Source organism: Heterodontus francisci, chromosome 1, assembly GCF_036365525.1.
Source record: "Heterodontus francisci isolate sHetFra1 chromosome 1, sHetFra1.hap1, whole genome shotgun sequence".
Classification (NCBI taxonomy): Eukaryota; Metazoa; Chordata; class Chondrichthyes; order Heterodontiformes; family Heterodontidae; genus Heterodontus; species Heterodontus francisci.
In genome coordinates this window covers 255,620,278-255,643,902 of record NC_090371.1, presented here as the reverse complement: position 1 = coordinate 255,643,902, position 23,625 = coordinate 255,620,278, and the positions used below count along the sequence as shown (strand labels likewise).

The window sequence follows — 23,625 nt, the reverse complement described above, 5'->3', positions numbered from 1 at the left end:
AATCATACCTATCTTCTTCTTCTTTGGCCTCCTTGTCTCGAGAGACAATGGGTAAGCGCCTGGAAGTGGTCAGTGGTGTGTGGAGCAGCGCCTGGAGTGGCTATAAAGGCCAATTCTAGAGTGACAGGCTCTTCCACAGGTGCTGCAGATAAAATTGTTTGTCGGGGCTGTTGCACAGTTGGCTCTCGTCTTGCGCTTCTGTCTTTTTTTCCTGGCAACTGCTAAATCTCTTCGACTCGCCACACTTTAGCCCCGCCTTTATGGCTATCCGCCAGCTCTGTCGATCATTGACAACTGACTCCCACGACTTGTGATCAATGTCACAGGACTTCATGTCGCGTTTGCAGACGTCTTTAAAGCAGAGACATGGACAGCCGGTGGGTTTGATACCAGTGACAAGCTCGCTGTACAATGTGTCCTTGGGGATCCTGCCATCTTCCATGCGGCTCACATGGCCAAGCCATCTCAAGCGCCGCTGGCTCAGTAGGGTGTATATGCTGGGGATGTTGGCCACCTCGAGGACTTCTGTGTTGGAGATACGGTCCTGCCACCTGATGCCAAGAATTCTCCGGAGGCAGTGAAGATGGAATGAATTATATCGTCGCTCTTGGCTGACGTACGTTGTCCAGGCCTCACTGCCGTAGAACAAGGTACTGAGGACACAGGCTTGATACACTCAGACTTTTGTGTTCCGTGTCAGTGCGCCATTTTCCCACACCCTCTTGGCCAGTCTGGACATAGCAGCGGATGCCTTTCCCATGCACTTGTTGATTTCTGCATCAAGAGACAGGTTACCTGTGATAGTTGAGCCTAGGTAGGTGAACTCTTGAACCACTTCCAGAGCGTGGTCACCGATCTTGATGGATGGACCATTACTGACGTCCTGCCCCATGATGTTCGTTTTCTTGAGGCTGATGGTTAAGCCAAATTCGTTGCAGGCAGCCGCAATCCTGTCAATGAGTCTCTGCAGACACTGTTCAGTGGGGGATGTTAATGCAGCATTGTCAGCAAAGAGGAGTTCCCTGATGAGGGCTTTCTGTACTTTGGCCTTCGCTCTTAGACGGGCAAGGTTGAACAACCTGCCATCTGATCTTGTGTGGAGGAAAGTTCCTTCTTCTGAAGACTTGAACGCATGTGAGAGCAGCAGGGAGAAGAAGATCCCAAACAGTGTAGGTGCGAGAACACAGCCCTGTTTCACACCACTCAGGATAGGAAAGGGGTCTGATGAGGCGCTGCTATGTTGAATTGTGCCTTTCATATTGTCGTTGAATGAGGTAATACTTAGTAGCTTTGGTGGACATCCGATCTTTGCTCGTAGTCTGAAGAGACCACGTCTGCTGACAAGGTCAAAGACTTTGGTGAGATCAATGCAAGCAACGTAGAGGGCCATCTGTTGTTCTCGGCATTTCTCCTGTAGCTGGCGAAGGGAGAACAGCATGTCAATGGTGGATCTCTCTGCTCGAAAGACACACTGTGCCTCAGAGTAGACACGCTCAGCCAGCTTCTGGAGCCTGTTTGAAGTGACTCGAGCGAAGACTTTCCCCACTATGCTGAGCAGGGAGATTCCACGGTAGTTGTTGCAGTCACCGCGGTCACCCCTGTTCTTACAGAGGGTGATGATATTGGCATCGCGCATGTCCTGTGGTACTGCTCCCTCATCCCAGCACAGGCAAAGCAGTTCATAGAGTGCTGAAAGTATAACAGGCTTGGCACTCTTGATTATTTCTGGGGTACTGCCATCCTTCCCAGGGGCTTTTCCATTGGCTAGAGAATCAATGGCATCACTGAGTTCCGATTTTGTTGGTTGTTCGTCCAGATGAGGGATCAATCATACCTATAGGGGTATACAAAGTCCACCTAATAGTGGAGAGGAGGTGGAGGAAGAATTATATGAGCAAATATGTGAAATGAGTAAAGGTCATCAAATGATCATTGGAGATTTTAACTAGCCCCAAATAAACTGGCAAGAGATAGGGAAAGTGTAAAGGGAATTATGTTTTTAAGTCTGTATAGGATTCCTTCCTTGCCCGACAACAGAGGAATCGTAGAAATAAGTCAGGCAGCATCTGTGGAGAGAGAAGCAGAGTTAGCATTTCAGGTCTGTGACCTATCATCAGAACTGGCAGAGATTAGAAAATTATTAGGTTTTAAGCAAGTGAAGCGGGGGTGGGGGGAGTGGAGCGGGGGGAAAGAGAACAAAAGGGAAGGTGTGTAGTAGGACAGAGGACAGGAGAGATTAAATAACAAAGTTGTCATGGGACAGAGGGAAAAAGTGTGTAAATGGTTGTGGTGAAAGACAAAGCATTAATCCAGAGAGAGTGTTAATGGCAAAATAATGAGCAGCTCTGTCCAAAAGCACAATATGTAAAAACCAATTTTAAGGCAGGCACATGGTTAAAAAAATAAAACACAATAATTTAAAAACAAAAGATAAAATGATTTTAAAAAATTTTTAATGTAAAAACAAAAGGCCAGTCATGCTCTGAAATTGTTGAGCTCAATGAGTCTGGAAGGCTGTAGAGTGCCGAATCGATAGATGAGGTGCTGTTCCTCGAGCTTGCCTTGCGTTGATGTTCACTGGAACACTGCAACAGGCCAAGGACAGAAGTGTGGGCATGAGAGGAAAGGTGTGTTGAAATGGCAAGCAACTGGAAGCTCGGGGTCATGCTTTCGGACTGAACGGAGGTGTTACACAAAGCAATCACCCAATCTACATTTGATCTGTCCAATGTAGAGGTGACCACATTGTGAGCAGTGAATACAGTATACTAAATTGAAAGTACAAGTAAATCGCTGCTTTACCTCGAAGGAATGTTTGGGGCCTTGGGTGGTGAGGAGAGAGGAGGTAAAAGGACAGGTATTATAACTGCTGCAATTGCATGGGAAGATGCTGTGGGAAGGGGATGAGGTGTCAGGGTGATGGAGGAGTGGGCCAGGATGTTGCGAGGGAACAATCCCTTTGGAATGCTGACCGAGGAGGGGAAGGGAAGATGTGTTTGGTGGTGGCATCACGCTGGAGGTGGCGGAAATAGCAGAAGATGATCCTTTGGATGTGGAGGCTGGTGGGTTGGAAAGTGAGGACAAGGGGAACCTTGTCGCCATTATGGGAGGATGGGGAAGGGGTGAGGGCAGAATTGTGGGAAATGGGTCAGACATGGCTGAGGGCCCTGTCAAACACAGTGGGGAGGAATCCTTGGTTAAGGAAAAAGGAAGACCTATCAGAGGCGCTGTTGTGTAATGTTGCATCAGCAGAACAGATGCATCGAAGACTGAGAAACTGGGAGAATGGGATGGAGTCCTTACAGGAAACGGGGTGTGAGGAAGTGTAGTCAAGGTAGCCATGGGAGTCAGTGAGCTTCACAGTTAAGTTCCAGCCAAGAACTTCTCCAAGTAGAAATTAATGGCAAATGTTGTTTTATATTAGATAAATGTTAAAGTGAAGCAGTAAATATTTTTGCACAACTGTTTTTCTTTTCATATCTATATTTAACTTTTTTCTCTGCAGAGAAGGCAAGTGAAGCGAGTTTGTTTCTACTGTTACCTCCTACTTAGTCTGGACTGCCATATTTTCACATTCATAAACACTGAGACTGGGATTTCACTGCTCTTACTATGGTAACTTTTTATTTATGAATACAGTTTATCATTAATGAAATATGCAATAATGTCAAGTACTTATTAAAGTAGTGAAATGCATGCACAGAGAAAATGTCCATTTTTTACAATGTGTTCATGTCCCTATCTCTGATGAAGAGGATAACTGGTTACCTGTTGCAATGCTGTACTAAGTGAGAGAATTTCAACTTTCTTTCCTTTTTGATAAATATACATTGGTTGCAGTCGGTGACATGAGATGACTTTGCAGGATAAAACACATCTTGTGGAGAAATCAGTTAAAAGACTAGGAGTAGTTTCAGATTTTTGATGCAAAATTAAATCCTATTAAAATCAAAAACACATTAAAGGACATAACTTGGTGACATCAGGTAGACAGCTCAAAGGATGAATGAGTTATGTAGAACTACCTTTCTCGATAGCTTACTTTCCTTAACTACCAAATCCTATTCTTTCCTTTGTTTGTACTGCATATCAACTGTCTTTAAGATTTTCTGTGTGACTATGTTGTTCTGTGCATTGTTTTTGATTTGTTTTGTTGATTAAGACAGGTTCTTTATATTCACAATGTATTTTGGCCCAACAATTGGATGTATTGCTTTTAATAACTAGACTTCTTTCTTATTGAAATAAATTGTTTGGTCCATTTTATAGCATTGCACGTTTGTCATAATACAGCATGTTCCTGTCTTTCTTCATTCAATATTTTATCTTTGCCAGCAGTTTTTTTAATTGGTGTCATGCTAGGCCCCCACCTGCCAAGAATGTGGCACATTAATTTTGTCAGGAACATTGATTTTTAAGCTGTTACTGGAGTGAAGAAAGGACTTGTTAAACAGATAAGCCGTGGCTGGCAAAGACATTTGCATATTAACAGACAGTGTTTGGAATGACAAAGCAACCATTCCCTGACATTAAACCTACAATGGATTTTTGATCACCAGACATTGAAGATGGGGGAGCTCACATTCCAGGTTGACTGCTAAGATGGCCAAATACACAAACGGACAGCTAGTCACATGACTAACCTGCTGGGAAACCTGAGTTTTTTGAATTTGTACTAACAGTTTGGGGAGAACGTCTGTTTGCACCTGGACTGAGAAGATCTCTCTCCTGTCTGCTCCCATCTCTTTCTCACATGCCTCTGAATCCACTGAAGACACGTGAGCTCCAAGAGAGAAAAGTCCCCTACAGTGAACATGGTTTAAGGAGAATACTGCGCCTGAATGAAAAGCAAAATCTACCTGCAATCAAGGACTCTACAGTGAGCTCGAAGAATCGTAATAACAATTCTTCAGATATTGCCTCAAACTTTTCCATTTTATTGTTTTTTCTCTCTTCTGTCTCTATTTGCATGTGTATCGCGTATGCTTGATAGCGTGGGCGTGTCGTGTATCTGTAGGCATTAACCGAATTAGAGTTTAAGTTTAATAAATTTCAATCTTCTTTAAACCTAAGAAAGCCTGCTTGTGCTGGTTTCTTTGCCTTATAATTGGAAAGCGGTGAACAAGGATTCACCAAGGGGAAGCTAAAAACAGTGTGTTTAAAAATAAAACCCTGTTACAGTAAGACCAGGTAAAGGCTGAAAGGGAACCCTAGACCTCTTTCTCACCTGGTTGTAACATTGTGCATATGTATATGAAGTCTTTTTGAGTTGGTCTGAAACCCCCGTGTCAAAGGAGTTGACCTCCAAGACAAAACAGGAAATTGAAACTGGCAAAACATCTAAATTCTGATGATCTGGCAAAAGGCTTCGTTTCACTTCTCACTTGAGAGTACAGTGCATCAATACAGCGGTTTTTGACAAAAGAATGAAACCAGCTGAAGCCTCGAATTTTGCGGATTGCATCTTCACTGAGTCTTGCATTCCTACAAAGATTAATTGATTCATATGGATCTTATACATACATGGTATAGTAAACATTTTGGGCTGGATTTAACGTTCCTGCCCACGAAAAAAATGGTGGCCAGCATATGGGGGCCACGTGCTGCCATTCCTCCAAGACCTAGCTCATGATGATAATACGCCGGCAGGGCTGCCCCCCCCCCATCACGTGGTTGTGGCGGGCTCTGCAACGCCAGGAACAATATCAACTGTCTCTGCGCAGACGCCGGTGCCATTTTTAAAGGGCAGCCAGACCTGCTGCTGAATTTGAATATTTAAACCTGTAACTACTGCCCCGTACCACCGCCCCCCCCCCCCCGCACCAAAAACACTTGCATAAAATAGTTGCCCTCTCCTCCCTCAAAACACTTGCAATAATGATTTGACCCCTCTCCCACCCCTTCCCAAACAGTACAAAATGCAGAGATTACCCCTCCTCCCCCCTCCCCCAATACTATTAATGCAAATTTGACCCCATTTCCCCAACCCCCCCCGCCCCCCAGCACCTTGGTGGTGCCAGCTTTCCCTGGATGGGAACGTGAAGGCGCGTGTGTGCCGGCCACCGCGTGAAAGATCCCAGGCAGCGGGTAAGATAGCTGTGAATGTTATTTAAATGTACGCATTCCCTTCATTTAAATATTTAAAGTTTGGGTTCCGCCAGGGCCACTCAGCTCCTGATCTCATTACAGCCTTGGTTCAAACATGGACAAAAGAGGTGAGGTGAGAGTGACTGCCCTTGACATCAAGGCAGCATTTGACTGAGTATGGCATCAAGGAGCCCTGGCAAAACTGAGGTCAATGGGAATCAGAGAAAACCCTCCGCTGGCTGGAGTCATACCTAGCACAAAGGAAGATGGTTGTGGTTGTTGGAGGTCAATCATCTGAGCTCCAGGACATCACTGCAGGAGTTCCTCAGGGTAGTGTCCTAGGCCCAATCATCTTCAGCTGCTTCATTAATGACCTACCATCAATCATAAAGTCAGAAGTGGGGATGTTCGCTGATGATTGCACAATGTTCAGCACCATTCGTGACTCCTCAGATACAGAAGCAGTCTGTGTAGAAATGCAGCAAGAGCTGGACAATATCCAGGCTTGGGCTGATAAGTGGGAAGTAACATTCGCGCCACACAAGTGCCAGGCAATGACCATCTCCAACAAGAGAGAATCTAACCATCTCTCCTTGACATTCAATGGCATTACCATCGCTGAATCCCCCACTATCAATATTCTAGGGGCTATCATTGACCAAAAATTGAACTGGAGTAGCCATATAAATACTGTGGCTACAAGAGCAGGTCAGGGGCTAGGAATCCTGAGGCGAGTAACTCACCTCCTGACTCCCCAAAGCCTGTCCACCATCTACAAGGCATAAGTCAGGAGTGTGATGGAATACTCTGCACTTGCCTGGATGGGTGCAGCTCCAGCAACACTCAAGAAGCTCGACACCATCCAGGACAAAGCAGCCCGCTTGATTGGCACCCCATCTACAAACATTCGCTCCCTCCACCACCGACGCACAGTGGCAGCAGTGTGTACCATCTACAAGATGCGCTGCAGCAATGCACCAAAGCTCCTTAGACAGCACCTTCCAAACCTGCGACCTCTACCAACTAGAAGGACAAGGGCAGCAAATGCATGGGAACACCACCACCTGCAAGTTCCCCTCCAAGTCACACACCATCCTCACTTGGAACTATATCACCGTTCCTTCACTGTCGCTGGATCAAAATCCTGGAACTCCCTTCCAAACAGCACTGTGGGTGTACCTACCCCAAATGGACTGCAGCGGTTCAAGAAGGCAGCTCATCACCACCTTCTCAAGGGCAATTAGGGATGGGCAATAAATGCTGGCCTGGCCAGCGACACCCACATCCCTGAATGAATATAAAAAAAAAAAAAGTTGGGCCACAATGGAGCATCATCGCCACTGGGAAAATGAGGCCCAGCACTCTTTGAGTCAGGCTTTGTGGCAGGCCACTGCTGGTATGATCTTACGGCACCCACCACCCCCCCCACCCAACCCCCCACAGAGCCCGACCTCAGGAGCTCAACAAAATCCAGCCCTTTGTGTGTAGGATATACTTCATACAGGTGTTGAACTTATTTCCAGTAACACCTAGCCCATAATATCCCTATCGTTACAAAAACAGTGCATCCTCTGAATAAGAGAGTGATGCCACTAATATCTGTTAATTCATATATTTTTTGTAATTTATATTCAATTGCAACTAAAAATATTGATAGGTTTTGAGGGTTTGGTGGAATAGTATGTAACTGTTAAATCCGGAAAGCAGGTTACTGCAAGTGGGAAATTATTAGTCCTTTTAGCACCAAGAGTATAGGTGCATCGATCTTTGAAGGTGTCAGGACATATTGAGAGAGTGGTTGGCAAAGCATATGGAATTTTGGGCTTCATAAATAGAGGCATAAAGCACAAAAAGCAGGAAGGTTTATGCTGAATCCTTTTATAAAGCTCTGATCAGCCTTCAACTAGAGTATTGCGTCCATTTCTGTCACCACACTTTAGGAAGGTTGTGAGGGTCTTTGAGAGGGTGCAGAGGAGATTTCCCAGAATGGTTCCAGGGATGGGGGAATTTAGTTACAAGGTTAGGTTGGAAAAAACGGGTTTGTTCTCCCTGGAGCAAAGGAGATTGAGAGAATATTTGATAGAGGTGTATAAGATAATAGGCTTAGATAGCCTGCAGCAGTTCAAGCTCACCACCACCTTCTCAAAGGCAATTAGAGATGGGCAACAAATGCTGGCCCTGCCAGTGATGCTCAAATCCCATGAAACAATTATTTTTAAAAAAAGATAAGTTCGATAAGGAAAAACTGTTCCCATTAGCTTATGGTACAAGGACTAGGGGACACAGATTGAAGGGTTTGGGCTAGAGATGCAGGGGAATGTGAGGAAGAACTTTTTTTACGTAGGTAGTGGCAGTGATCTGGAACTCACTGCCCACAAGGGTGATGGAAGCATAGACAGTCAATGATTTCAAAAGGAAATTGGATGAGCACTTGAAGGAAATAAACTTGCAGGACTACGGGGATTGTGTCGGGAAGTGGGACTGACTGGATTGCTCTGCGGCGAGCTGGTATGGACTCAATGGGCCAAATGGGCTCCTTCTATGCCCTAAATGACACTATGACCATGAAAAATGTGTTTCCTTTGAATTTTAGAAGACAAGATCTGGTTACTAGAACTGCTGTTAGACTGTGTAGAGACTAGACAATTGTATAAAAATGCAAAATTGTAATGGAGCCATGGCTGAAGGCTACAGATCCTCTTGCTAAACTACAGTGTAGTAAAATGGCATTTATTCAGTTTATTGTGGTGGCAGAATGGCTGGTATACATATTGTAGAGTGATTTATAAAATAGCAGACAAAGCATATGCTCTCATAGTAGTAATTTCCCAAGAAAAGAATATTGTCATTGAAATGTGATGGGAATCATTGGTACAAGGCTGCACTGCTTAAGCAGCTACAATTGTTGCACATTTCACACAAATGCAGCATATGATGGATTGGACAGTTTCAGGACTCAAATAAAAAGTGCTGTTTTCAGAGATAGTTCACTGCAGATAAACCATTGGAGTTCAGCCCTAATGTATGGAAGGAACCCATTTGCAGAGAGGTTTAAAGTTTGGTTATTTTTGTGATGGGCAATTAATTTTTATCTTGGGTACTACATACAGTAAAATCTCTGATCCAACATAAACAGTTGTGATTAGTGTAGGCTGTAAGGATCTTAATTGAACTGGGTTTGAGCAGCCTGCACCCATTTCAGGAAAAACTAAGTTGATATTAATTGACTGTCTTATTCATAGAGGGCAGAAGAATGGCTGGTATATAAAGTATCCCTAAGTTCAGAGGTACATTCCCACAGCAGCAGTGTGATAAACCATGTTCAGACAGTGAAGGAGCATGATTGATCCGAACACTAAGTGGGAAAAGATTCTGTTCTGCAACATTTGACATCTTTCACCGAGCAGTAAAATTTACAGCAGTTTTGAATTTATGAACTGACTGGTGAATTAGATGCAATAAGTACATTAATAGAACACATTATAGAAACGTGTGTGTTAACTTTTGATCATCTGCTATCTCAAATCTCTATCATGACTGAAAAGGCTGATGGTTGAATTAAAATTTGATGGTGAGATCAGGAGCAGCATGGGATAGTTGAAACTGTCTGGGGCAGGAACCTGCTGCAAATAGAACTTGTACATTTAATGAGGTAATTGTCAGATGTGAACAAGTGTTGGTGGGGAGGGAGCGAGTGTTGGTGGGTTTGGGGTTTAAGGGAGTGAAGACCTGCTTGCACTGGGATTATGGCCTCTGCAAAGTACCAACAAATTCTGGTCGATGGGGATGTGAGTCTTCGGCTCTACCTTGCCTTGTCAAGGGAGTGTGTCTGGGGAGCTCCTGGGCAACTCAGTGAATTCTGCCTTGTATGACCTAGGAGTTGGTGTGCATTCTGTAAATGGATGACCCCAGAATGATCCCGAATAAATTGATTACTTTTATTTACAGCACTGAAGGCTCCCTCAACTGAAGGTAAATAAACTACTAGATTTCTTCAGCCCTCTATTTAAGTCTTCTAAGAGCAGATCAGTGTGGGCACCACTGATGGTTTAAACTTAAAGGCAATAGCAGCCAGCCACGACCAAATAAATTACCCCTTTCCCCCCCACTCCCCCCGGATCTGCAGCCTTCCATTTAGGTGGTTTTGGCAGCAGAATAAGCCCATCAGAATTTCAGCCTCCTAGTATTTAAAATTCATAGTTGTGTGGAAAGAAGCATGAAACTAAACCATGTAGTGAGTAGCATTGTGCTGAAAGTGTTTTTTTTATCTTGTAATCTGAGTTAGATTGCATTTATTATGAGCTGTGCAGTGATTCACTTAGTCACTGGAAGACTGAATAGCTGAAGTTTTTCAGTATATAATTGTTTTTGACAAATGTCAAAAGCTAAATATATTGGCTACATTTTTCTTTTGAGATATACTGGATTTGTTGTTGTTTGCATTTTAGTTCCTCCATATCCAGGTGCATTCCCACGAGGGAGTAAGGTAGGGCAATGAAAGCCACAGCTCCCTAGATGACAAAAGAGATAGAAAGTAAGATGAAGCCGACAAAGGGGACATATGACACATGTCTGGTTGATAATGTGAGAACCAGGCTGAAATATAGAAAGTTCAGAGGGATGTGAAATAGGAGGGGCAGAGAGAGTATGAGAAGAGACTGGCAGCTAGCGTAAAAAGGATTCAAAAGTCTATAGGTGCATAAATAGTAAAAGGTAGTAAGGGGAAGGGTGGGGCTGACCAGGTACCCAAAAAGAGACTTGCACGTAGAGACAGAGGGCATGGTTGAAGTACTAAATGAGTACTTTGCATCTGTCGTTACAAAGGAAGATGATGCTGCCAAAGTTATAATGAAAGTGGAAGTAGTTGAGATACTGGATGGGCTAAAACTTGATAAGTTAATAAGTCATCAGGACTCCCTGGGATGCATCCGAGGATACTGAGGGAATTAAAAATGAAAATTGCAGAGGTACTGGCCATAATCTTCCTACTTAGATGCCGGGGTTGTGTCAGAGGACTGGAGAATTTCAAATGTTATACCCTTGTTCAAAAAAGCGTGTAAGGATAAAGCCAGCATCTACAGGACAGTCAGTTTACCTCCGTTATGGGGAAGTTTTTAGAAATAATAATCCAAGACAAAATTAACTGTGTAACTTGGACAAGTTGGAATAGTTAAGGAGAGCCAGCACGGATTCGTTAAAGGCAAACCGTATTTAACTAACTTAATTGAGCTTTTTGATGAGGTAACAGAGAGTTGGTGAGGGTCATGCTGTCGATGTAGTGTGTATGGACTTCCAAAAGGCATTTGATAAAGTGCCATATAATAGGCTTGCCAGCAAAGATGAAGCCCATGGAATAAAAGGAACAGTGGTGCATGGATACAAATTGGCTAAGTGACAGGAAGCAGAGAGTGGTGGTGACTAGTTGTTTTTAGGACTGGAGGAAGATATATGGTGGTGTTCAGGTATCGGTAATAGGACCACTACTTTCCTTAATATTTATTAATGACTTGGACTGGGGTCCATAAGGCACAATTTCAAAATTTGCAGGTGACACAAAACTTGAAAGTATTGTGAACTGTGAAGAGAATAGTGATGGACTTCAAGAGGACATAGACAGGCTGGTGGAATGGGCTGACACTTGGCAGATGAAATTTAACGCAGAGACGTGCAAAGTGATACATTTTGGTGGGGAGAATGAGGACAGGCAATATAAACTAAAGGATATTATTCTACAGGAAGTGCAGGAACCAAGAGACCCTGTGGTATATGTGCACAAATTGTTGAAGGTGGCAGGGCAGGTTGAGAAATTAGTTTAAAAAAAGGCATGCGGGATCCTGGGCTTTATAAATAGAGGCATAGAATACAAAAGCAAGGAAGTTATGATGAACCTTTATAAAATACTGATTCAGCCGCAACGGGAATATTATGTCCAATTCTGGGCACGGCACTTTAGGAAGGATGTGAAGGCTTTAGAGAGGGTGCAGAAAAGATTTACGAGAATGGTTCCAAGGATCGGGGACTTCAGTTATGTGGATCGATTGGAGAAACTGGATTTGTTCTCCTTAGAAAAGCGAAGGTTGAGAGGAGATTTGATAGAACTGTTCAAAATCGTGAGTGGTCTAAACAGAGCAGATGGAGAGAAACTGTTCTCACTGGCGGAAGGGTCGAGAACCAGAAGGCACAAATTTAAAGCGATTGGCAAAAGAACCAAAGACGACATGAAGCAAAACTTTTTTACGCAGCAAGTGGTTATGATCTAGAATGCACTGCCTGAAGAGTGGGAGCGGGGGTAGAGGCAGATTGAACGTAGCTTTTGAAAGGAAATTGGATAAGCACTGGAAGGGGAAGAAAATTTGCAGGGCTATGGGGGAAAAATTGGGGCAGTTAAATTTCTCTATCAGTGAGTCAGCATGGGCTCAATTGGCCAAATGGCCTCCTTCTATGCTATAACCAATCTATGATTCTGAGATATCCCTAACTGGTTAATGTTATGAACAATTGTCACTTTTTCCTGTTCAAAGCTAGGCAAAGGATCGTGGTTTTGGACAGGGGGTTGGTAGAATTCATTCGTATTTATTTTCTCCCACTTTTCTTCACTTTATGCCTCTCCCTTTCTACCCTTGTGAGGCTGCTACATTGAAGCTTGCTGTTCAGTTAATGCTCGATGCGCTAGTGTGTTTTGGGTATATGAGTGGCATCATCTCCAAGAAAACCATTATGCACATATGTTCTTGTAATAACAACAAAAGAAAAAGAACATAAGAAATAGGACCGGGATTAGGCCATTTGGCCCCATGAGCCTGCTCCGCCATTCAATAAGATCATGGCTGCTCTGATGGTGGTCGTAACTCCACTTCCCAGTCTGCCCCTCATAACCCTTGACTCCCTTGTAGATCAAAAATCAGTCTAGCTCAGCCTTGAATATATTCAATGACCCAGCCTCCACTGTTCTCTGGGGTAGAGAATTCCAAAGAATAGTGAACCTCTGAGAAAAGAAATTCCTCCTCATCTCTATCTTAAATGAGAGACTCCTTATTTTGAAACTGTGTCACTAGTTCTAGTTTCCCCCATGAGGGAAACATCCTCTCGGCATCTATTCTGTCAAGCCCCCTCAGGATCTGATATGTTTCATTAAGATCACCTTTCATTCTTCTAAACTCCAATGAATATAGGCCCAAACTGCTCAACCTTTCCTCATAAAGCAACCCCTTCATCCCAGGAATCAACCTAGTGAACCTTCTCTGAACTGCCTCCAATGCAAACATATCCCTCCTTAAATAACGAGACCAAAACTGTACACTATACTCTAGGTGCAGTCTCACAAATGCCCGGTACAGTTGTAACAAGACTTCTCTACTTCTGTACGTATATCCCCCTTGCAATAAAGGCCAGCATTCCATTTGCCTTCCTAATTACTTGCTGTACCTGCATGCTAACTTTTCATGATTCATGTATGAAGACACCCAGATCCCTCTGTACTGCAGCATTCTGCAGTCTCTCCATTTAAATAATATTCTGCTTTTCTATTCTTCCCACCAAAATGGACACTCACATTTTTCTACATTATACTCCATCTGCCAAATTTTCCCCTCATTTAACCTTTCTATATCCCTTTCCAGATTCTTTGTTTCCTCCTCAAAACTTGCTTTCCTTTCTATCTTTGTATCATCAGAAAATTTGGCCAGAATACATTTCAGTGCCTTCATTTATGTCATTAATCTAGATTGTAAGTGGCTGAGACCCAAGTACTGATCCTTCTGATACCCTGCCAATCTGAAAATGACCCATTTATTCCTACTTTTTGTTTTCTATTCATTAGCCAATCCTCAATCCATGCTCTTATTTACCCCCAATCCCAAGAGTCCTGCAAGTTATTAACAAAGTTATACAAATTAGCCAACTCTTGTATAAGGCTGGGAATTCCTTTTGATGCACAAATCAGTGGTTAATGGTATAATGCTAATTGTTTTCAGAAGTAAGCTTGTGCAGTTGTTTAAACTGTTGGGTATATATAGGACATGGTTCTATATCCTCATTGCCCTTGTTGAGGTATAGGATATTATCATCTATCCTATACCTGAATACAAGTTTAAGGAGTAGAGAACACTGAAATGTCTGATTGATACTCTATTAAGTCAATATAATAAAACATAATCCCTTACATGCAGTATATATGAGATATAGTACCAATATTAGTCGTATACATCAGGAGCTGCCTTTGGTGATTACAGTAGCCTGAGAGAGAGATTGAATTCCCCTTTTCTTTTTCTCCAAGATTCAGAATGTCGTTTTCTTATATGTTTCATTACTTGGAGAAATGTGGGTATTGTTACGGCAATGCTAACTCTGTGTTTCCTTTTGATATAACCGCTATCCTTTGTTGTGTATGCTGTTGATGCCTTATCTCTTCCAATCTTCATTGCAAAGGAAATGTATTCTCTTGTCTAGACTGACTTCTTCACACTTCTGCCTGCAGTGATTAATAAACATCAGACAGAATTTTCCCAGTCTCTTGGAAGCGGGTTTGGAGGGCAGGAGGAGAAAGAAAAATAAGAAAAATCATGTGTTGGGCCAGTTGGCTGGCGTGTTCCCCCCCCCTGGCCACTTTTCCCAGGGTGGGTTGGTAGAGAAGTTGGAAATTCCCACAGCTGAGGCGGGAAGGCAACTGAAGTCATTGTGTGTTGGCATCCTTCCATTTCCATGGACAGGTAGCAAACAATCCATTTAGGTGGGGTGTCTTGGTGATCGTCGTGAAGGCCAGTCCTCGAGAGGCAGGTTCTGCCACAAGTGCTGCACATGAAGCTGCCAAGTGACACTGTGAGTTGTTTTTGGCTTTGGTGCCTGTTGCCAAGCTGCTGTAGCCACTGGTCATTGTGGTAGTGCACGCCAGTCCACAGGATGTGTCGTCCTTTCCCTCTTTCACCGGCTAGTGACTCCTAGATCTGATAGTTGACATTTAGGGCCTTTGTGTCATGCTTGCAAGCATCCTTGAAGCACAGCGTTGGCCGTCCCACTGGTCTCTGGCCCCAGCTACCTCACCATACAGAAGGTCCTTGGGTATGCAACCATCTTCCATCCTGCGGATGTGTCCGATCCACCAAAGCCGCTCTGTTTGATTAGCGCCGACACACTTGGGAGGACTGCCGCATTGTTGTTATTACTATTATTGTTTTTAACTGAAGTCATTAAGGAGACAAGTAAGAGAGAATTTTCCAGTGAAGACCTTCTTTCCCAGCAGGGAGCAGTCTCCTGTTGTGTCTCCAACCTGGCAGTTAGGAGAAGGTGAGAGCACAGCGGGAGGGACTGCCTGAGTGAAACTGACAAACTGGGAAGGCATTGATCAATTGCACTGAGGAGCTGCAGAAATGACCAGGCTGAGAGGCTGCCTTACAAAGCACTTCTTCTGTCAGAAGGCATGTCACCTGACCAGCACTTCATCCACCCTCAGCTGCCCTTCCCTGCTGCCAGCCTTCAGAGTGGCATGGGAGCAACTTATGCAGCTACACTCTCCCCCTCTGCTGACGCTCTAGGGCAGGGGGCTTCACCAGCAACAGCACCAGCTGCCTTCTCCGCAACCACATGCCCCTCCACAGAGCAGAGGGGATGGCCACAGAAATGCAGGTGGAAGGAGGCGAAACCCCCAACAGAGGGCTTACATGCAAAGGACCAGCAATCCTGATGTGCGAGCACCAGTGCCTCGTGAGGCTCAGCCTGTCGCGAAAGATTGCTGTTGACATTTTCATCCTCATGGTGCAAGACCGCCTTCCGAGTGGACGAGTCGGGCATGCATTGACAGTGGCCGGCAAAGTGCCAGTCACTGGAGGCCCAACCGCCCTGCGTCTCACAACCCAGCATCTGACTGTTCCCAACTTGTGTGATCTCTTCTGTAAGGAGAGAAAGCAGGGAGGTGGAGTGTTAGGAATGGTTTGTGTTCAGAGGAGTAACTGCGAGGCATGGGTATGAGAGGGCAGTTGGCTGAGAGTCATTGTGAGTGTTGGCTGCGCAGATGGGCATCTGAGGTACCTGCAGAGAAAGGAATGTGTGGAGCAGCAAGGTGCCTTGACCTGAGAAATGCTGTGCAAGTAAGAGTGTGGGGCTTGGAACACTGCCTCAGGTCCTGGATCCTCCTGGTCCTGGATCTCCTGGTCCACTGGCTCCAGATTAGAGGAGCCACACTGCTACTGCTGCTGCTCTCTTCCTTTGCCACTTCTACCCTTGCCTGGTTGGTTGAAGAAGGGGCCCTCTGCCTCCTGCCTTTAGAAGATCTCACCTTGTTGCAGCCCCTCAGCTTCCTCAAGTGGACATTCAGGTAAGAGTGGAAGACCCAGGGATTCAGCCATCCTAGGTCTCCTCACAATTTCTGTGGGTGCTACAGCCTAAAAAAACCCAAGTCTTTGTGAACTTCTTTGAAGCATGCTACTGTCCCTTTAATTAGAATTTCTTCCTCTGACAAAATGGCTGCGTCATCCCACCCTCCCTCCCCAACTAGTCGAGAAGCCAGGAGGTGGGTTCTTAATTGCTCTTTGCCAGAGCAAACCAACTGGAAGGCCTGTTAGTCCAGCAATTGGGATAGTGACCCAATAATGGTCCCAATGTCTGGAAAAGAAAAGTCAGGAAAATTCAGCCCATCCCATCTGGAACCATTCTGTGTCTCTAGTGTGTTTTAAATTCTCAATAATGGCCCTAAGTTTGTAGAAAAATTAACAGTGAGGCTATCAGAGCTCACTGATAATTAAGGAGTCAATCGGAGAACAGCTTCCAGCATCTGCACATGCGCAGTTAAATGTGACATTCAGGAAGTTGCTGTCTGATTTGCCCTGCTCCTCTACAAGCTTCGCTACAGCAGTTCTTCACTGAGAGATTTGGCATTCAAACACGTGAAAGACATGAAGTTGCATTGCTAACCCACTAGGCACCTACTAAACATGGCAGAAAAGTTTAGAGCGTATCCATTCAAGCTTAAGTGGATTTATAATGTGTTCAGACTTACAGCCAAACAACCTCTATGGCACTGAAAATTAACTTTTATTAGTGTGCCCTATCAATACTTCAGATTTTAATTATTGTTGGAGATTTAAAAATTTAAATTTCTACTTTTTCTGTCTCTTTTCTTTCCACCTTACTTTTCCTCTCTCTTTTTATTTCAGTCCCTGTACATGATTTTCATTGAATTAACTATTGTAACTTGGGCTTCCTGGTTTAGACTCTGCATGCCTCAGTAAGAATTCTTCAATCTGATTGGTTGAAGAGACAAGAAGTAGCTTACCCTGTTCACACAGGTCCCAGATCCCCTGTCGGGGGCACCATGCTGCTTTGACTGTCTAATAATTGCAAATTGCAGTATAAAAGCCCACAGAAGTTCTAGCTGATTCTATTTGAAATATAAATTTTAAATTAACAATCTAGACGAGCCTACCCTTGGGACATTACACAATTTTTCAGTGTAACTTATCCTTGAAGAATGACCATCATTGCCATCCAGAACCAAGCCTCTGGAAGAAGATTCTGAGGGGGCTTGACAGGGTAGATGCTGAGAGGCTGGATTTCTGTGGCAACCCAGATTATGATTTTATGACCTACCTTTTACAAAAAGAACTGGATAATGGGAGATAACTCAGGGATCAATGGCCTAGCAGATCTAGCTCACCAATTGTAGGAACATCGGCGGCACAAGGCCTCAATCCTGAAGCGGCATTGACAATTGGGTTGTTACAATGTCAACAGCGGGTAAGGGATGAATAGGGGGAGTACAATTGGGCCGGGGAAGAAGTGGTGATCAAGGGGGGAGATAGATGTAGCTGAATTTCTAGGCTAATAATCCTGCTTGGAATGCGAGATGTGTGATCTGTAATGTGTATTAAGTCAACGCTTAAGATCGAAAAGTGCAGTTGCAATGCCAGATTGGAGCCCTGGAGTTGGTCAGTGTCTCTTTTCTCTCTCTCTCTCTTTCCTTTCTCTATTTCTTCATTTTCATTTCTGACCTTTTCTTTCTTTCCCTTCTATTTTCTCTCTTTCTCTTCCCTCCTGTTCTTTCTCAGGTGATTCCAGCTTTCTGTGCCCCAATCCATTGCCAATCAATGTTAGAACTGCAACTTTTGGAATACGTCTTTCACCAGCTAATCTACATCAACATTTTGTATAGCACCACAACAACCCAGATTTTTTATTTTGAAAAATATTCTCTTGATGGTAACATTACTTAAGTTTTAGGCCTTTTTGGATTGCTGCTATAACTTGATCATTAATAAGAGGCTACCCAAGACTCCTCCAATTTCCCTCTGAAATGGCTTGCTATGAAGTGTGCAAAAACATTGCTGAAATAGTTGCTCTCCTTCCCACTCTCTGGACATGGTACTTCCATGTACAGTATGACTAACATTGGGAACTGAATGGTGTGCGGAGCTACAATTGCTGACTCACATTTGAGAACATTGCTGTTGATATATCACTGCTTCCGTTTGGTATATCACCAGATTGTTAGGGATGCAGGCTTCCCAAAATAAATAAAAAAAATGAATAACGTAGCCGAAGAAGTTGACCCTACCATTGAAAATGTTAAGCTTTTCCTGTATGTATATGTTTACTTAATAAACAACTACCAGGATTCTTTGCAGTCTTTCATTTTCACAAATGTTTGAAATTTTCAAATAAATTGGTCAGACACACCACATCTTCGTGCAACTGCTGGGTTTTTGTCCAGTAGTTTTTATTTATTCATGGGATGTGGGCAATGCTGGCTAGGATAGCATTTATTGCCCATCCCCAATTGCCCTCGAGAAGGTAGTGGTGAGCTGCCTTCTTGAACTGCTGTAGTCCATGAGGGGTAGGTAAACCTACAGTGCTGTTCGGAAGGGAGTTCCAGGATCTTGACCCAGTGAGCAGTACTTTGACTTCAGAGTGATTGTTTAGACTGTTGCCTGATAAGTTGCTCTTTGTCCAGAACACTTTGGATTCCCTTTTCAGTGACATGCTGTGTTGGTGTTGCTCGCTATTGGTTTAGCTTGCTTTCATCTGGCCTGGAGCAGTTATTCTGACTAATCAATGACAGTTTCTCTCTCCATACAATGTTCCTGGCATTTCCAAACTGCTAAAGTACAGCATTTTCTCTCATGTTACACATCACTGTAGCAGATAACCAATAAGCAGTAACCAAGGAAGTCAACCATGCACACAGTGATCAAAAAACACTGAACCGTTCTGCTTTTCATCTTGCCACTTTATCAAATAAAACACAAAAAGGCCAAAGCCCAATGACTGTTTGTTTGTTTCTATTGCTCATTTTCATTTACTAATCTAAAGTGCAAATAGCCAAATTTGAATTCTCAATCTGCCAGATTTGGCTAACATATTGGACAATACTGTTGTACTGAATGATTTCTTACAGACGTTGTCATATCTAAGAAAATTATATTAAATTCAAATCAGAAGTGTACAGCATTTAAACCTAGACATTTTTGGTGGAGCTTGTATCAATGGGTAATTGAGTGTTTTATGTGTCCAAAATGTGTTAAAGTTTGCCATGCTGTTTGCTTCAAGATGGGGGGAGGTGTGTGGAGTCCTGATTTAACTGTGTTTTAGCACAATTAACTTATAGTGATGTGCAATGTGAAGTTAAACCAGAGTAGCACGGCACATTTTATACAAAGTTCAGGTCAAGGTCTTAACATATTTCCATGAATGATATTAGTAATTGCACATGAAATGGTTGAGTCACAGCTATGAAAAAAAACAGCAGTCCAGAGGTTAGCTGATAATTCTGATTTTTTCACTGTGCTTTTTTTTTCTGCATTCCCCAGCAGTCTTGCTGTGTGTCTCCCAAAAGCAGATGCTGCTGACCATTATAATGCAAGGAAATTGAAGACAGCAGAGTTGGCTGAAATGTTAAAAATAGTGAAAAGTTTGCAAGTTAGTACTCAGTGTATTTCTAAAACCATTTCACTTGTCATTCTATATAAAATTGTCTTCATTTTATTGAAGTTTGTTTTTTATTTTTTAGAAACCAGTGGAGGACAAGTATAAAAATGTAAGTATGACCCCCACGCCCCCGCCGCCAATTGGGAGAAATTAAGGGCTAATGTTGATTTTAATATCTACAGTGCGCCAACTGTCAACTTTTAGCTGCAAGATTAATTGGGGCATTTGAAGTAAGTTGATATATGAAAGTCACATAGTCAAACTCATCTAGGAATGATTAATTAAAAAAAAAATAAATAGCACAACTGAATGGGGCCTCTATTTCCTGTGAGCGTGAAGAGGGAGAGCACTATTTCATCTGAATGTGTTGAACTGATCCACTGATGACTCCGTTTTCCTTTAATTCCTCGAAATAACTTGACAGGGGAGGCAGTGACACAGTGGTAATATCAATCGACTAATAGTCCAGAGGCCCAAGCTAATGCTCTGGGGAAATGGGTTCGAATCCCACTACGGCAGATGGTGAAATTTGAATTCATTTGATAAATCTGGAAATAAAATCTATTCCAATGGTGACCGTGAGACCATTGTCAATTGTTATAAACACCCATCTGGTTTACTAATGTCCTTCAGGGCAGGAAATCTGCTGTCCTTGCCTGGTCTGGACTACAGGTGATTCCAGACCCACAGCAATGAGGTTGACTCTGAAATGACCTAGCAAGCCACTCAGTTGTATCAAACTGCTATGAAGCGTAAGAAGAGGAGTGAAATCGGATGGACCACCAGGCATCGACCTAGGCACTGGAAACGACAACAGCAAACCCAGCCCTGTCAACCCTGCAAAAATATCCGTACTAAAATCTCAGGGCTTGTGCCAAAATTGGGAGAGCTGTCCCACAGATGACTCGAGCAACAGCCTGACGTAGTCATATTCACGGAATCATACCTTACAACCAATGTCCCAGACACCACCATCACCATCCCTGGCTATGTCCTGTCCCACTGGCAGGACAGACACACCAGAGGTGTTGGGAGGGAGTTTCACTGGGATTCCTCAATATTGACTCTGGACCTCATGAAGTCTTATGGTAAGGAAACCTCCTGCTGATTACCACCTACTGCACTGTCCTCCCCCCCCACCCCCCCCCCCCCCCCCCTCCCCGCAGCTGATGAATCGGTGCTTCTCCAGATACTCTGGGTGGGCAACTTCAATGTGACTCAGTAGCACCGCTACTGACCGAGCTGGCGCAATCCTAAACGACATAGCTGCTAGACTGGGTCTGCGGCAGGTGATGAGGAACCAACAAGAGGGAAAAATCTACTTGACCACGTCCTCCCGAATCTACCTGTCACAGATGCATCTGTCCATGACAGTAATGATAGGAGTGCTACTGCACAGCCCTTGTCGAGATGAAGTCCCGTCTTCACATTGAGGATACCCACCATCATGTTGTGTGGCACTACCACCGTGCTAAATTAGATAGATTTCAAACAAATCTAGCAACTCAAAACTGGACATTCATGAGGGGCTGTGGGCCATCAGTAACAGCAGAACTGTAATCAACCACAATTTGTAACCTCATGGCCCGGCATATCCTCCACTCTACCATTACCCTAAAGCTGGGGGACCAACCCTGGTTCAATGGAGAGTGCAGGAGGGCATGCCTGGAGCAGCACCAGGCATACCTAAATATGAGGTGTCAGCCTTATGAAGCTGCAACACAGGACTACTTGCATACCAAACAGCGGAAGCAACATGCAATAGACAGGGCTTAGTGATCCCACAACCAATGAATCAGATCTAAGCTCTGCAGTCCAGATGCATCCAGTCGTGAATGGTGGTGGACAATTAAACAATTAACAGAAGGAGGCCCCACAAATGTTCCCCATCCACAAGGATGGGGGAGCCCAGCACATAAGTACAAAAAACAAGGCTGAAGCGTTTGTAACTATCTTCAGCCAGAAGTGCCGGGTGGATGATCCATCTCGGCTTCCTCCTGAGGTCTCCAACATCACAGCTGCCAGTCTTCAGCCAGTCCAATTCACTCCATGTGAAGTCAAGAAATGGCTGAAGGCACTGGATACTGCAAAGGCTGTCGCCCCTGACAACATTCTGGCAATATGCTGAAGACTTGTGCTCTAGAATGAGCTGTGCCCCTAGGCTGTTTCAGGAAAATTGGCCAGGTACGTCCTGTCTACAATAGCAGGACAAATCCAACCGAGCCAATTACCGCCCGATCAGTTTACTCTCGATCATCAGCAAAGTGATGGAAGGTGTTGTTGACAATGCTATCAAGCAGCACTTGCTTAGCAATATTGTGTGCAGTTTTGGTCTCCTTATCTGAGGAAGGATGCTCTTGCTATAGAGGGATTGTAGCGAAGGATTTCCAGACTGATTCCTGGGATGGCAGGACTGACTTATGAGGAGAGATTGAGTCAGTTAGGATTATATTCACTGGAATTCAGAAGAGTGAGGGGGGGATCTCATAGAAATCTATAAAATTCTAACAGGGCTTGACTGGGTAGATGCAAGAAGGATGTTCCTGATGGTGGGGGAGTCCAGAACCAGGGGTCATAGTCTAAGGATATGGGGTAAGCCTTTCAGGACTGAGATGAGGAGAAATTTCTTCACCCAGTGAGTGGTGAGCCTGTGGAATTCGCTACCACAGAAGGCAGTTAAGGCCAAAACATTGTATGTTTTCAAGAAGGAGTTAGATATAGCTCTTGGGTCTAAAGGGATCAAAGGATATGGGGGGAAAGCGGGAACAGGTTACTGAGTTGGATGATCAGCCATGATCATAATGAATGGCGTAGCAGGCTCGAAGGGCTAAATGGCCTAATCCTGCTCTTATTTTTCTGTTAATAACCTGCTCACTGGCGCTCAGTTTGGGTTCCGTCAGGGCCACTCAGCTCCTGACCTCATTACAGCCTTGGTCCATGCATGGACAAAAGAGCTAAACTCCAGAGGTGATTTGAGTGGCAGCAGTGTGTACCATCTACAAGATGCACTGCAGTAACTCACCAATGATCCTTCGAAAGCACCTTCCAAACCCGCGACCTCTACCACCTAGAAGGATAAGGGCAGCAGATACATGGGAACACCACCACCTGCAAGTTACCATCCAAGCCACACACCATCCTGACTTGGAACTATATCGCCGTTGCTGCACTGTCGCTCAGACAAAATCCTGGAACTCCCTTCCTAACAGCACTGTTGGTGTACCTACACCCAAGGGCTGCAGTGGTTCAAGAAGGTAGCTCACCACCACCTTCTCAAGGGCAATTAGGAGTGGGCAATAAATGCTGGCCAAGCAAGATATTTTTGACTAGCATTTGGGTGAGTTTATTGGTTCTTTTGTCTCTGTACCTTTCTCCCCAGCTGCTCCATTTTAGCATATTAGTTAATAAACGGTTATTCAGTGGGCTGGATGGTGCAGTAGATTAGCATGTTGACCTTCATCTCTGGGATTTGGGGTTAAATCTGGTCTAGATTATTGAGTCCTGTGCTGATTGTATCTGAATTTAATTCATTGTGAAGGATATTTCAGCTTCAAAAGTTTTTTTTACCCACACTATCTGTTTAGTTTTAGTTTAGTTTAGAGATACAGCACTGAAACAGGCCCT

General features: G+C 44.0%; 1 protein-coding gene across 2 annotated transcripts in view; it reads left to right on the top strand.

Moving 5' to 3' along the window:
* il15l (interleukin 15, like) overlaps positions 1–23,625 on the top strand; it is a 67,605-nt gene that overhangs the window by 26,687 nt on the left and 17,293 nt on the right. Inside the window, exons 2-4 of one of the 2 annotated variants that reach the window (XM_068043264.1) lie at positions 3,506–3,615; positions 19,887–19,992; positions 20,084–20,110. In XM_068043264.1, coding sequence (XP_067899365.1) covers positions 3,506–3,615; positions 19,887–19,992; positions 20,084–20,110 — 243 coding nt within the window. Of the gene's footprint in view, positions 1–3,505; positions 3,616–19,883; positions 19,993–20,083; positions 20,111–23,625 lie in introns of both variants that reach the window. The other variant, XM_068043257.1, reaches the window with a different exon arrangement.